Source organism: Cucurbita pepo, chromosome LG01, assembly GCF_002806865.2.
Source record: "Cucurbita pepo subsp. pepo cultivar mu-cu-16 chromosome LG01, ASM280686v2, whole genome shotgun sequence".
Classification (NCBI taxonomy): domain Eukaryota; kingdom Viridiplantae; phylum Streptophyta; class Magnoliopsida; order Cucurbitales; family Cucurbitaceae; genus Cucurbita; species Cucurbita pepo.
Window position 1 is genome coordinate 10,319,988 of NC_036638.1, and position 15,178 is coordinate 10,335,165.

Consider the following 15,178-nt stretch of genomic DNA (forward strand, 5'->3'; position numbering starts at 1 on the left):
GATTGTGTGACATTTACTCTCATTCTCGAGTAAGTCAGCCAATTTGGATTGTCATTGGCATAAACAACATATGCTCAAACCTTCGACCTCGTTCCTTAAAGATATATTTTAGAAAGCGAAGATAGATAAAGTTTTAGAAAGCGTTTGAAAATTGGTTTGTAAGAAAGCAATGGTATGGGTTAAGAACAAATAAGCAACAACCACAACTTTAACAGCGTATAACTTGGATAGGAAGAATTGACAACTATTCACATCTCCTATACTACATCTTCAGAAATTTTAGCTTTGACATGTATAGACATGATTTTCGCATTGCCATAGCAATAATAGTAAAGACTTAATTAACATGAAAATAAGTAAAAATGGTTTGGAACATGCATATGGACATAGGCAACATGCTAAGCATGATCAGAATATCTAATACGCAGCTACAAGCCACACACCTTAGACAAGCATGAGTGTGACACTAGCCTCTTATCCCATGTTTTATGTGTTTTTTTTTTTTTTTTTTTTTTTTTTTTTTTTTTTTNTATTTCATGCTTTCATGACTTGTTTGTAAGAAAATAATATGTATTTTAATTCTTTTTTGTTGCAAAATTAAGTAATGAAAACGTCCCCTAAATTACAAAAGTGGGTTATGTGACATACATAAACTTTATCCTAGAGTAACTTTTATCCGTTGAGCGACAACCCTTTCATTCAACACCATCGGATCATTAAGGCTGACTTTCATCTCTAATCGACGAGTGGGGCTTGTAGTCAAGCTCCCTTTTTGCCTTTATATTCAAGGGCCAATCTCCATCTGGCCCGAAGAAACCTTTGCACGCCTCCGTTACCTTTTAGGAGGCGAGGTCTCTTACTATATATATATATATATATATATATATATATATATATATGAAATTATGAGATATTAGGGGCAATAAGTAAGAAATATATTTTAGATTTATTTATTAAAAAAAAATGCAATAAAAAATTAAAAAAAAAATTAATTGAGAATAGAAATTTATGTTATTTAAACCCCCGATAAACCCAAGTTCAGGGTTCATTGGCCTCAAAGCTCAGAACTGAGAGTCGATCTTTCACCACTGGAAAACAGTTCAATGCAACAATGAAAAGAGAAGGTTTGTGTCGTCATCTTCAATTTTAGGGTTTGGAAATGGATCATCAAAGTGTTTCGTCCCTACTTAGAATACGCACTAACGTTTTCAAGTTTCTGTTCAACTCGGTTTCGTCGTCTGTGCAGTTCATTTGAGCAGTTCGTTTGGGAGTTTTCAAATTTCAGTAGCTACCTCTACTCGATAAGTTCCTGCAAGATTCTGATGATAAGGTGTGCTTGTTTCGATTCACAGGATTTGTGTATGTTTGATTTCCGACGTTCGTTTTAAATTCAATCATGACCACCAATTTTTGAGATCTGTTTGATTAAATTTTTGGATTTGGTGGCAATCTATGCATTTATATTCTCGATTATTGAATTCTATATGAATTTTGTGGTATGAAAGATTGATTGCCCTATGCTAAGAAGGAGCCGACGTTGTACGGAACCTCAGAGCTCGTTGAGCTTCTTTTTCCTTTTCTGAAAAGAATGGCTGGTTTGGATTCGATATGCTGCGAGACGAATCTATTTCTCCAAAGTGTATTTGCTATTGTCGTAAAAGGTCATTGGAAGCACCTCTTGAAGCCCAAGATAAGTTCTAGCCTGACATCGATATCCATCCACCAGATTCTCCTCCAGCTATCGTTTTATTGTTCAGGTCCTTCACTTTCTTGGGCGTTTTTCAAGTGGGTTGAGTTGATTCCTGATTACAAACACTCTTTACAATCCTCATGGACCATGATATGCATTCTCACAGAGCACAAACATTTCAGAACTGCACAAAATTTGGTTGAAAAGATTGCACATAAGGATTTCATATCCTCCCCATCGGTTTTAAATGCTTTGGCAACCACCTATGATAATTCTGATGTCAATGCACATATTTTGAGCTGGTTAATGATAATATATGTAAATTGCAAGATGTCCCAGGATGCTATTCAGGTTCTAGAATATATGAGGCTTCATGGATTTAAGCCTCATTTGCATGCTTGTACTGTGCTTTTAAATTCCTTGGCAAAGGATAGGTTAACCGACTTGGTATGGAAGATTTATAAGAAAATGGTTCGAATTGGAGTTGTTCCTAACATTCATATATACAATGTGCTAATTCATGCTTGCTGCAAGTCTGGGGACGTTGAAAAGGCTGAACAACTATTGAGTGAAATGGAATTGAGGTTTGTTTCCCCTGATCTTTACACATACAACACGTTGATATCTTTGTATTGTAAAAAGAGTCTGCATTATGAAGCTTTGTGTGTTCAAGATAGAATGGAAAGGGGAGGAGTGAGCCCTGACATTATAACATATAATTCCCTTATATATGGGTTTTGTAAAGAGGGTAGGATGAGAGAGGCTGTAAAGCTTTTTCGTGAAATTAAGGATGTTTCTCCCAACCATGTTACATACACCACGTTAATTGATGGATATTGTAGAGTAAATGACCTTGAAGAAGCACTAAGATTATGTAAGGTGATGGAAGCGAAGGGTTTGCAACTTGGGGTTGTGACTTATAATTCAATTCTCCGTAAGTTATGCGAGGAAGGCAGGATAAGGGATGCAAATAAACTCTTGAATGAGATGGGTGAGAGGAAAGTTGAACCGGACAATGTCACTTGTAACACATTAGTTAATGCTTACTGCAAAATAGGAGATATGAAATCTGCATTGAAGGTGAAGAGCAAAATGTTGGATGCTGGACTGCAGCTCGACAGCTTCACGTACAAGGCGCTGATTCACGGATTTTATCGAGTAAGAGATATGGAAAGTGCCAAAGAGCTCTTATTTGTCATGCTTGATGCAGGATTATGTCCCGGTTATTGTACATATTCATGGCTAGTTGATGCTTATTGTAAACTAGGAAATGAAGGAGCTATCATAAGTCTACTTGATGAGTTTTTGACAAGAGGTCATTGTGTTGATTTATCAGTTTATAGGGCACTAATAAGAAGGTTGTGTCACAGAGAAAGAGTTGGTTTTGCTGAACAAATATACAGCACCATGCAACAGAAAGGTATATCAGGAGACAGTGTGATATATACAAGCCTGGCATATGCTTACTGGAAAGAGGGGAAGTCGAATCTTGCTTCAGAGATGCTGCATGAAATGGCTAAAAGAAGACTAATGGTAACCCTCAAGATTTATAGATGTTTCAATGCTTCTTATGGATGCGACAACCGAATCTTGAATCTATTTTGGGATCATGTTTCAGAGGGAGGCTTACTGTCTAAGAGCATCACCAAGGAAATACAAAAAATGAACTTGCAAACTGGTTGATCAAAACCTTTGCTATTGCTAATTAGAAGATATGCATTGGTTCACATCAGCATGGATTGTTGAGCCAATTCTAGTATGAGAGGACCACTGTTAGATGCATTCCTTCGATAGCCAGGGTTTCCGCCTATTTCAATTGATCAGTCGTCGGTCAGTAATCTTGTACTCTCGACTGATTTAGCTTGCTTACCAAGCCACCCACTTGAGAAGCTAGTCGCCAGAAAGAAAAGAAGCGAGAGGAAGAAAGCTGTCGTAGAAGCAAAGTTTCCCCTGCAGTCGTAGTACTCAACTCGTCCCTACTTTGATTCAAAAAGTCTCCGACGGTTCTCCACTTTCTCCAGTTTCTGCAACCGTAATCATTTGTCACTCCCATTATTTCATCCATCAACCTTTTTTTCTCATTTCACGGGGTGAACCAATATTGGTTCAAGAACCACTCCACTGTGCGGACCCATGACTTACAAACACTAAAACTTACGATCAGTTAGATCAAAGGAAAAAAGTTTAGAAAATGAGCATCATGATCATATCAGGAAGGGACAGGGTTTATTACTCTATCAGTTGTCGATCCCAGCAGGATGTCGAGAGGGTATTATGCGATTTCATACATTGCCTCGTTCAGTTGAGCTTTGCATTTGCATCTCTCCAGGTACTACCATTCTTCATGACTTTGTTGTGCCTTTTTGTATAGATGATTAAAAGTTAGCTATGAAGTATAGACTTCCGTACGCCGACAATGTAGGTTCATGTTGAACGTGGATATATCCGAACACGCCCCAAACATGTGTTGGAAGGATTAATGGACGATCCGAACTAAATTCAAAGTAATTGTCACCAGAACATTTACTACAATTGGTAAGAAGAACAAGACTGCTTAGAAAAGAACTTTAGATAGGAAATTTCTTTCCAATTGAAAATGGAAGAAAATAGAATGGTTTTGGTCTAATTCTATTCTATTTATAGAGAGACCTTGAAGGTTTAATTAAGTTCCAAAATTAATTTTCAACGTATGATTTTTAAAGTTAACATGTTAGGCGATATATGCTTCCTATTCAGGACAACATCGGTATTATTCATGTTGAACTGAATGAAATGATTTGATTGGGTCTTCAATGGCTTCCATTTTTTAATTCGTTCTTTCCCGCTTGCGATCTCTCTCTAATGGTCCGATCTCTCTTTAAATGGTTCATGTCATTCTCTCTCAAGTCAAATTCTCTAATGGTTCATGTCATTCTCTCTCAAGTCGAATCAAATCGAACATCGACACTCTCTCATGTTGGGGTTGACAATCTCAATAATATTGTTTGTTTACTATTTTGTTTAATTTTGTGGATTTGCTGGGATGTAGAGAGTGATCAAGAATGGTCAAAGAGTGAAGGAGAAGTTAAAAAATTACAATCATAAAAAATAACCCAACTCGAATATGGTTAGTTCGTTCGATTTCCTTTTCCATATAACCAAAAATTGAATCAGGTCAGGTCGATTTTGTAGAAGAACGGATCTAATCTGGCCTATTTTTACCTCTAGTTATGGAGAATATTGATGACTACTAGAAATACAACTAGAAAAGTATATTATTCATTCATAAGAAAACTATTTTCACATCCTTGAGAGATTTACCTGCTAGTTAAGGATATTCGTAAGAACCTGAACAAACCACTGCTAGTTAAGGATATTCGTAAGAACCTGAACAAACCACTGCTAGTTAAGGATATTCGTAAGAACCTGAACAAACCATACATTCTTAGACAGATCATTAATAATAATGTACATAAATATATCTTATCCACATAGTTGACATAATGTACATAAATATATTTATATTTTATCCACATAGTCGTTCATTCAGGAACGAAAAATTGGATTTATCTAATGAGTATAGGTAAAATGGTTTATTGATATTGGATTTGATCAATGCAATGAATTGTTTCATCATAAGACCGATCCTAATTAAATTGATGAGCCCCACCCTAACGAAATTCATTTGATTGAGACATGTACACCCACGAATTGAATATAGATCCATTCACCGAATCATNGCGGGATATTCTTAAGAACATTGTTAGACAGATCATTAATTGATAACTTCCTTAATAATTACTGTGGGAGTTTCATTGATGGTTGAGCAAAGCTCTCAATCCAATCTGAAGAAACAATAAGCTGCAACGCTTCTAAGAAACCTATTAGCCTCCATATCGTCTGAGAACCAAGAAATACTTTCCTATTTTCAAGCAATTACTAATAGCAGTGAAAAGTAATGTGCCTTCTTTTTTTAAGGCATGTCAAACGAAAAGACCACAATAAAATTTGATCCTAAGTCACCATCGGGATTCCCAAGGACATGATAAAGGAAACTTAATCAGTATGAAATAAACAACTAAATCAAATACATCCAAGACAGGATAAAGATGGTTATACAACCTAAGCCTTAGCAATTGTGAGGAATATCTTAAAAGCTACAAAGATTACAGAGTTGAGTTAATGAAACTTTAGCACGTCTATTTATTGCATTATAACAACTGTGTCACCCCATATGTCATATGAACAATCAGGTGTAAACTTTGTGAAGAAACAAACCAGATTCAATCAAGATTCATAAAGAGGCTCTGGCTGCACTTTTCTTCTAATCCTGTATGAGAATGAAGGATGAATGTTAGGAGATGATATATCTGAGGGAAATACAAACGATACTCCTCTCAATTTAATAATTATTATGAATCAATGTCAACTTATCCATTATTTTCAATGGCCACTATAATTAATGTCTGCATCGTTTTTTTGGAGCATTTTCAGTCAAAACAAAAATAAAAATTTTAAAAAAGAATCCTCATACACCGTGCCTAACATCCCAAAATTGAAGCTGGAGATTCCAAACTGGACCAATAGTTTTTTTCCTGACTCAACTATGGGCAATAATCTTAAATACAATGGAGTCAGTCACTGCCTCGCAGCTTGCCCCAACTATAAATAGAACTTCATGTTGAAATAGCATTGCCTCAAACCTAAAACAGAGCACAGATGTTGATACAATAGGATGCCTCATAGTTTCTAGCATCCGTATAAATGACTCCTATGTTACTCATCTCAGATTCAGCTTAATACAATGAAATTAAAATTGACATTCTTTTTTGCAAGAGATCAACAATGTTGAATCTCCTCCAAGCCAATAACTAAAAAAATATGTTAGCTTTAGATGGGAATGTAGTACTGAACCATAATCTAAGGAACTAAACCAGAATGGAAGAATAATCTGGACAGACTTTCTTCATCCAAGCTAGAGCTAATGTGATTCTTCTATATTCTTCAATTGAGTCAACTACGCTAACATCCCCTTATAAGACACATGAAAACACTTAATTTGGAAATAAAGTAAAGAGGTTAAAAAGAAAACAACCTAAAGGGCGAAGGGGTCCCCTCTCCAAGGAGTAAGAATACAGCCACACCTTCCATTCTAAGCTCATATGGAAAGTGGAGTTTTTACAAAAAGGCCTGTGTTAGCTACTCCAATTAGAGGCCGTGAATTGTACTAGGTCACAAAGGTAACCACAAGAATTGTGATTATCTTTACAGAATCTATCGTTTCTTTCTTTCAAAATCAGCCCTTGCCTTGCAAACAAGCCGCCAGCCATGCAAGACTTCCCTCGACCACTCTTCCTTTCGCTTTAGAAGGATTATTAATAACCGAGAGATGAAGGTGGTGTCTAAAGAATACTTCAAAGTTAAAAGAACTACTCTATTCCGGATAGAACAAGGGAATCAGGATCTTGACTTGTCTAGTTTCCATTCTTAAATTTTTCCTGACACAGTCTTCTCATGTAAGAGAATTTGGAGAATTCAACTCCTTCAGAAGGTGGGGGTTTATACATGCCATGTAACCAATTCGTTCATATGATCTCATTTGGAGGATGTTTGCTATGTTCAATGCCTCCAAACTCACTAACCTAGGAGGAAAAGGCCCCAAGGATCAACGTCTCCAAATTCCTTGATTTTCCCACAAAATCGTGTACAACCCTTTCTAGAAGACCTGAAAGGTGGTGCTTTGAGCCAACTGGCCAATTACTTTTCAGTAATGAGGTTGTATGTGCATTTCAAACTGCCAAACCACCTTCCATGGGTGGTGCTGCATGTGTGATGAGGATGCTGGATCAATAGGACATCCGTTCGTCTCAAACCCCTAAGGTCATAAATGTTGGCCTTTCAATCCGAGAATCTTTCAATTGGCATGCTGCAGTCCGGAGTTCCTATCAATCCAAGCGATTTTCTTGTTGCCAAATTGTTGGGTCACCCATTTAAAAAAAAGAAAGAAATTCTGTCTCTAAATGTTAGCCTTCTTTGGAAAGCTTTGGTCACAAAAACAATATCATCTTACTGAAATGAAGGATACTTCTGAATCTACTTCGAACAAAGTTCTCACTTTAGCACTATATATGAGAAAACGTTATCTTCCTTTCTCCAACTATAGGTTCAGCATTCTTTTGGTCAGATGGAAGGTCCTTTTGAAATCCAAATGACTTGGGAATCTCCCCCTCTTTTGTAATTTCATTCGACAACAGTATTTCTATTTCCTTTAAAAGAAAAAAACGGTTCTGCTTAGAGCCTTAATTATTTTGAGGCATCTCTTTTCTTATTATAAATAATTGGAAAATTAACTAAAGAGTGGAGCTAACCATACACATATTAGCTTAACTGTAGGCTTTGTGAGGGAGGTATCTTCCACATTTATAATCATATCTCTCAATGAAAGTTTGTTCTAAATTCTATGTAAAAATAAAAAATAAAAAAAATTTATATGCTAGATGAAAACATTTAAACAATAGCTGACGGAAGTATTAATATCAAAACTAGTTAAGGTTCCTTCAATAACAAAATAAAATGAATCTGTCTATGGAAAATTAGCCCCTTTATTTAAGAGAGCGGGTAAACAGTGCAAACTTTTATGTACTCACCAATTATCTGGAGCCCATACACAACCTTCTGTATCAACCACGTGTAGGCTATACGCATGTCTTGATTTTGGAGAGTGATTCTCAAAGCTATAGTTCACACATGAGAGAAATTGGACAGCAATGAGCTTCGGGATAAAATTGTCATAATTTATATTTTAAAGGAAAACATACAACTGGAGAATTTAGCTCATACTCCTCAGAGTGCTTAGAAAAATCACCAAACTTAGCATATGATGTTGAATCTAATATTAACCAGTAGTCTCCGGACAAACACAAATTCTGGGACATTGTTTTATATATATATATATATATATATACTGCATCGCTTTTCACATGAATTAACATCACTAGCAATAGTGAGATGGTATGCTGTGTAGCCACTTTTAACAAATGCTGAGAATGAATAGTACTTTTTGAGTCAATGGTGATGGAAACACAAAAAAAGTTTCTTTGAATGAAAAATTGAGAATAGTATAAATTTATAGACAACCTGTCAACGTCGACCAACTAATGAAATAGTTTAATATTCCTTACACATACCTTTGATGAATAAGGTCTCCATGAATAACAACCAATGATCCAGCTCTCACTTCAATAGGCACGAAATCTTTATGTTCGTAAGCAGGAGAAGGCTGATCAAAGTACACCCCGTTGTCGCCTCTAAGAAATCTTCTAACAAGTCCATCTAGAAATAAAGAGATTCAAAAAATAAAATTAATTAGACATAAGGAATGACAGTTTGCTATCTATGAAGTTGCTTGTCAGGGGATACTTTTATGTGATCCAGGAATAGCCCAAAGACAGCCGTTCGTTGTATTTGCATCTTCAAGTGCTAGCCATAGCCCTGTGCATGTAGTTGGTTCGGTGTAAAGAAATGAGTTATCCTGGTGAGGCACAACTTCACCTCCAATGCCTGGTTGCTGTCAGAGTGGCCTCCAAACATTAATATATAATTAAACTTACTTGAATAAAACTAACACACTAGTATTAATAAATTATACAACGACAAAGGGAAAACCTTAAATATGTACATAGACTGAATGACTATCGGCTTCTTGTACCCCAAGGACAACAATAAACCTGAAACCTTCTTAGAGCTGGAGAAGCTTTTGAAAACTGGGTCAATCTCATGTAATGCTACAAAAAGGAAGGGTTAATTATAATTTTTATTATAAAAAAGTCCCCAATTTCGCATCATTAAAAAAATCCTGAATTCCAAGGTTTTATTTTATGAGCTTCTAGGCATGGAGAGAATCTATTTTGAAAGTCATAATGGCCTAGTGAAAGTAATAAAAGTTAGGAGTACATTTAAACCCAAGTACGCCAAGATGAAGTTGAAACCCATGCTAAAGAGAGAGAAAAGATATAAAAAGTTTCTATCGGGATCAACAGTCTACTATAATAGAAGAATACAAACCATGACCAACTTTGTTAATTGAGAGTTCCTTCGCTTGTTTCAAGTCTCCATCCTCTTGAAATGCTTTTTCTGCAAAATAAATAAAAGGGGGGGCGATTGGCATGGACCATACTTATGAAAATTTTGTATAGATTCGTGAATAACATATTCAAATCCTACTTTTCACAAGAATAACAAAGCAAGTTTTACTATTTGATCATTGGATTGAAGTTGCTAAATACTAACTTCAAATTAATAGGTTTGGACCCAATCCCATCCAAGGCAAAATCATGTCCACATTTCTTTGTAACCAAAACTTATTTATCCTGAAATCTCACTGAAGGAGCTCCATCAATCACGAATAATGGCCAGTATCTACAGCTAACACATATTTCTTTCGCACATGAATGAGTATACAAGTTTTGAATCGGCATCATAAAAATTTTCTTAACTAAGTTCCCAAAAACTCTGATGCTAAAAGAAAAAAAAAAAAAAAAGTATATGTGAAACTATCACAATGAAAACTTAGAAAGATGATTAAAATGATACACAAAGGGCAAGAGTGTAAGATACCCTCAAAAAAGAAGGAAATATTCTCAGCGCTTTCGAAGAAATAATCGTCGGTCAACTGCTGCTATAGAGTAACAAAAACACGGGAAAGCACATTTCAACACAAACAGATCATAACGCTAATAGTTAGAAGTTCGAATACAAATTTCTGAAGTTTCGATGAGTCATTACTAAAAAATAAATCAATTATTAAAACAAAAACCTGATTTACAGTAGAGAAAACAGAGGAAGTGGAGCAGTCAAATTCATCGAGCAACTGCTCCATTCTCTTTCTCATGGCATCAATTTCATCAGGACTGGCGAATGATTCAACCACAAGATAACCTGCGAAAAAATAAGAGAAAACAGGAGGAGAAGAAGTTCGATGATGGTGGAAATTGGAAGAGCGATTAAGATTGGAAAACAGAAGTCGATGATGGGAGCGTGGAAACGTACCATGTGAGTCGAAGAACTGGAGTTGATCCGAGCTGAGATCACCAACAATTCCCATGGCGGTCTTACCAAACAGCTTCCAATGCGTATTCTCAATTCTAAATACCCTACGTGCAATGATTGAAATCCCCACCTTCACCCAAACACTCGTGTCCAATATTTTAAATTGAAAATAAGTTTTTATTTATTTTTTTTTTATATTTTTTATATTTTTTCTAAGTAGTGCTGTAATTTATATTTAAGTTTTAATTTGAATAGTTTCTATCTTATATTTTAAAATTAAACTTTTATTATAAAAAAACTGTTAAATTTTTTTAATAAAGTTATAGTACAGTATAAAATATATATATAGATATATATATTGGGTTAGACGAACACGACTGTCTGTGATATTGTCCACTTTGAGTATAAGCTCTCATAGCTTTGCTTTGGGCTTCCCAAAATGCCTCGTACCAATGATTTCTAACAAGGTATCAGAGTCATGCCCTAAACTTAGCCATGTCGATAAAATCCTCAAATGTCGAACAAAGAATTGTGGGCCTCGAAGATGTAGTCAAAAGTGACTACTTTGTTCGAGGGCTCCAGAGAAAAGAGTCGAGCCTCGATTAAGGGGAGGCTATTCGAGAGCTTCATAAGCCTCAGGGGAGGCTTAGAGTGTGCTTTGTTCGAGAGGAGGATTGTTGAGGATTATTGAAAGTGAGTCCCACATTGGTTAATTTAGTGGAAGATCATAGGTTTATAAGTGGGGAATACTATCTCTATTGGTACGAGACATCCTGAAAAAATAAATATTAGAAGTTTTTTATTAAAATGATAGGATGAAGATTTTTTTTTTCCTAAATTTGTGTAGACAGTAAACTTTCCATTTAAATAAATTAAACTCTAAACTTAAGCGCCCCAATTTTTACCCTTGTTTAAATTTAAATGGGCTTCTTGTGATCAAATTTATCCTATAATTTTTACCCTTATTATTTAAATGTTTACCCTTGTTATTTAAATTTTTACCCTTTTCGGATCAAATTTGTCGTTCATCTCACCTTCGTTATAACACGTCCAAGCGTTGTCATCATTATTTGAAGATGTCATGGACTTACTATCGCCTCAAGAATGCTCAGAAGTATAAGTGAAAAGCAACAAGCACGTGAATGTTGAGATGTGATTCAAAGTTTGATAGAGTTTTGAGAAAGTTATTAGTAGTTTCCGAAAATTTATGAATTTATTTTTGGTAAATGGCTCGAGAAATTTTCCGACAAATTATTTTGTCTTCTAAGGTCTCTTTTTAATATTATTTTCCGACAAATTTGAAATGAGAACCATTTTTTGTCCGTGATAGTGAGTGAATACTTATTCTGGGTACTAAAGGAAAGCACGAGAATGATTTTTTTTTTTTTTTTAATGTACTAGAACCGTAGCAGAAGAAAAGAAAAGATCGAGAGAAACCCAAAAGAAGGATATCAACGCTTTGTTTATTATTCAGCAAGCAATTAATGATTTTGAAACTTTGCTAATGACTAACGATAAATCGATTCCTTATTTTTTTTGTCAAAAGTAATGGCAATAGTCAGCCAAATGCGTGCCTATGGTGAACAAATTTCGGATGAGACAATTGTTGCAAAAGTGTTGAGAAATTTAACTTTAAAGTTTGACCATGTGGTTGCTGCTACCGAAGAACTTAAGGATCTATAAGTAATCTCTGAAAACGAAGAAGAAGAAGAAGAAGAAGAAGAAGAAAGGCTTTTTATGACTCGTATTGATACTAAGCCGAAACAAAGTGATTTATGGTTATTGATAGCGGATGCTCAAACCATATGACAGACACCAACTCTTCATTTCAGGGGCTCGATGAGATCCAAAGGGTTAGGGTACAACTTGACAATACAATAGAGATGCAAGTTGAAGGAAAAGACACACGGTAAAAGTTGAAACAATAGTGTTTAATTTATACAATTTATTAATTATTGGACAATTGATGACCGAAAGATATTTGGTTCTATTTGATGACACACATGCAGGCCAAAAAGTTCTGCAAAAGATACTCTACACTATGACGTTTGAGATATAAACATCTTCATACGAAGGGTCTGAAGTTTGATTTGCCGACTATTTGTTTCATGGCTTTAATTTGAGCTGCAGATCCTACTCTGGAGACGGAAATACCCACATTAATAGCAGGTCTGATTCCAGCATTGAATAGATCCGCAGATAAGAATATTTGTCCATCGGTAATGGAAATTACATTAGTAGGAATATAAGCTGAAACATCTCCCGATTGGGTCTCAACTATTGGTAAAGCAGTCGTACTTCCTTCACCTAAAGCAGAACTTGATTTAGCGGCCCTTTCCAAAAGGCGTGACTGCAAATAAAAAACATCTCCCCGATAAGCTTCGCGGCCGGGCGGTCTTCGTAAAAGAAGAGACATTTGTCGATAAGCTTGTGCTTGTTTGGAGGGATCATCATAAATGATTAAAGTGTGTTGTTTTCTGTACATAAAATATTCAGCCAAAGCTGCTCCTGTATAAGGGGCAAGGTATTGTAATGTAGCCGGAGAATCCGCCATTTCGGCTACTATAATAGTGTATTCCATTGCCCCCCTTTCCTGTAAAGTAGTAACTACTTGAGCCACAGAAGAGGCTTTTTGACCAATAGCTACATAAACACATATTACATTTTGCCCTTGTTGATTCAGAATCGTATCCGTGGCTACTGCAGTTTTACCGGTCTGCCTGTCCCCAATAATTAATTCTCGCTGACCACGTCCGATAGGAATCATCGCATCAATAGCAATAAGTCNTGGTGAACAAATTTCGGATGAGACAATTGTTGCAAAAGTGTTGAGAAATTTAACTTTAAAGTTTGACCATGTGGTTGCTGCTACCGAAGAACTTAAGGATCTATAAGTAATCTCTGAAAACGAAGAAGAAGAAGAAGAAGAAGAAGAAGAAAGGCTTTTTATGACTCGTATTGATACTAAGCCGAAACAAAGTGATTTATGGTTATTGATAGCGGATGCTCAAACCATATGACAGACACCAACTCTTCATTTCAGGGGCTCGATGAGATCCAAAGGGTTAGGGTACAACTTGACAATACAATAGAGATGCAAGTTGAAGGAAAAGACACACGGTAAAAGTTGAAACAATAGTGTTTAATTTATACAATTTATTAATTATTGGACAATTGATGACCGAAAGATATTTGGTTCTATTTGATGACACACATGCAGGCCAAAAAGTTCTGCAAAAGATACTCTACACTATGACGTTTGAGATATAAACATCTTCATACGAAGGGTCTGAAGTTTGATTTGCCGACTATTTGTTTCATGGCTTTAATTTGAGCTGCAGATCGTACTCTGGAGACGGAAATACCCACATTAATAGCAGGTCTGATTCCAGCATTGAATAGATCCGCAGATAAGAATATTTGTCCATCGGTAATGGAAATTACATTAGTAGGAATATAAGCTGAAACATCTCCCGATTGGGTCTCAACTATTGGTAAAGCAGTCATACTTCCTTCACCTAAAGCAGAACTTGATTTAGCGGCTCTTTCCAAAAGGCGTGAATGCAAATAAAAAACATCTCCCGGATAAGCTTCGCGGCCGGGCGGTCTTCGTAAAAGAAGAGACATTTGTCGATAAGCTTGTGCTTGTTTGGAGGGATCATCATAAATGATTAAAGTGTGTTGTTTTCTGTACATAAAATATTCAGCCAAAGCTGCTCCTGTATAAGGGGCAAGGTATTGTAATGTAGCCGGAGAATCCGCCATTTCGGCTACTATAATAGTGTATTCCATTGCCCCCCTTTCCTGTAAAGTAGTAACTACTTGAGCCACNATAAGCTTCGCGGCCGGGCGGTCTTCGTAAAAGAAGAGACATTTGTCGATAAACATGTGATTGTTAGGAGGGATCATCATAAATGATTAAAGTGTTTTGTTTTCTGTATATAAGTTCCTCAGTGAAAAATGAGTGTTTATTTTTTAATATTTATTGATGAACTGGATTTACTTCCTACCACATGAAACTTTAATGTGACAGTCACTTTTGTTATCTTTACACTCTAGAACAAAACAGAGTCACTAAACAAAAAAAATTGATGTGAAGATGACAAGAAGTATGTTACCAGCAAGAAAACTTTTGGCAGAAGTTGTACCAACATCTGTCTATCTATTAAATCTCTCACTAACAACGAATTGAATTCCTTACGAAGCATGACAGGGAAGAAAACCATTTGTAAGTCATTTACGAGTCTTTGATTGTATGTCTTATACTTTGATAAATTCTTAAATTCATCAAAAGCTCGATGAAAAATATGAAAAATGCATTTTCATTGGTTGTTATACTCAATCAAGAACAGATAAATTGTATAACCCTCTCAATGAAAATATTTCAGATAAAAGATGTAGTATTCATAAGTTGCATATTCCAGTACTTCTACTACAACACAATCGACTTCAGCATCACCA

The 15,178-nt window shown here is 35.8% G+C and overlaps 3 protein-coding genes across 4 annotated transcripts; 1 reads left to right on the forward strand and 2 right to left on the reverse strand.

Moving 5' to 3' along the window:
- The first annotated feature begins 1,053 nt into the window (after positions 1-1,053).
- Positions 1,054-4,324, forward strand: LOC111806055 (pentatricopeptide repeat-containing protein At5g38730). 2 transcript variants are annotated; one of them, XM_023691439.1, is made up of 2 exons: positions 1,054-1,124; positions 1,247-4,324. In XM_023691439.1, the coding sequence occupies exon 2, from the start codon at positions 1,589-1,591 to the stop codon at positions 3,371-3,373; it is 1,785 nt and encodes a 594-aa protein (XP_023547207.1). In that variant the 5' UTR covers positions 1,054-1,124; positions 1,247-1,588; the 3' UTR covers positions 3,374-4,324. The 2 variants fall into 2 exon arrangements, with proteins under 2 accessions (XP_023547207.1, XP_023547281.1); XM_023691513.1 differs by having other exon boundaries at positions 1,060-1,330; positions 1,506-4,324.
- Positions 4,325-5,715: 1,391 nt separating this feature from the next.
- LOC111780472 (phytanoyl-CoA dioxygenase) lies at positions 5,716-10,841 on the reverse strand. The gene is made up of 9 exons (XM_023660895.1): positions 10,718-10,841; positions 10,485-10,606; positions 10,286-10,346; positions 9,734-9,802; positions 9,335-9,453; positions 9,089-9,236; positions 8,857-9,001; positions 8,317-8,403; positions 5,716-5,999 (listed from the first exon to the last, which is right to left on the reverse strand). The coding sequence occupies exons 1-9, from the start codon at positions 10,770-10,772 to the stop codon at positions 5,957-5,959; spliced, it is 849 nt and encodes a 282-aa protein (XP_023516663.1). The 5' UTR covers positions 10,773-10,841; the 3' UTR covers positions 5,716-5,956.
- A 1,941-nt stretch (positions 10,842-12,782) lies between these two features.
- Positions 12,783-14,482, reverse strand: LOC111811846 (ATP synthase subunit alpha, chloroplastic-like). Its single transcript, XM_023698890.1, has 2 exons — positions 14,083-14,482; positions 12,783-13,681 (listed from the first exon to the last, which is right to left on the reverse strand). Exons 1-2 carry the CDS (start codon positions 14,480-14,482, stop codon positions 12,783-12,785), a joined length of 1,299 nt encoding a protein of 432 aa, XP_023554658.1.
- Between the last annotated feature and the right edge of the window lie 696 nt (positions 14,483-15,178).

What these genes read in the sequence shown, in the direction of transcription:
- LOC111780472 (XM_023660895.1), bottom strand. Translation starts at nt 10,772, where the DNA reads ATGGGAATTGTTGGTGATCTCAGCTCGGATCAACTCCAGTTCTTCGAC. An exon ending in CCAGTTCTTCGACTCACATG is followed by an intron (nt 10,607 to 10,717) that starts GTACGTTTCCAC and finishes ATTTTTTCGCAG; the next exon opens with GTTATCTTGTGGTTGAATCA. An exon ending in TTTTCTCTACTGTAAATCAG is followed by an intron (nt 10,347 to 10,484) that starts GTTTTTGTTTTA and finishes GTTACTCTATAG; the next exon opens with CAGCAGTTGACCGACGATTA.
- LOC111806055 (XM_023691439.1), top strand. Translation starts at nt 1,589, where the DNA reads ATGGCTGGTTTGGATTCGATATGCTGCGAGACGAATCTATTTCTCCAA.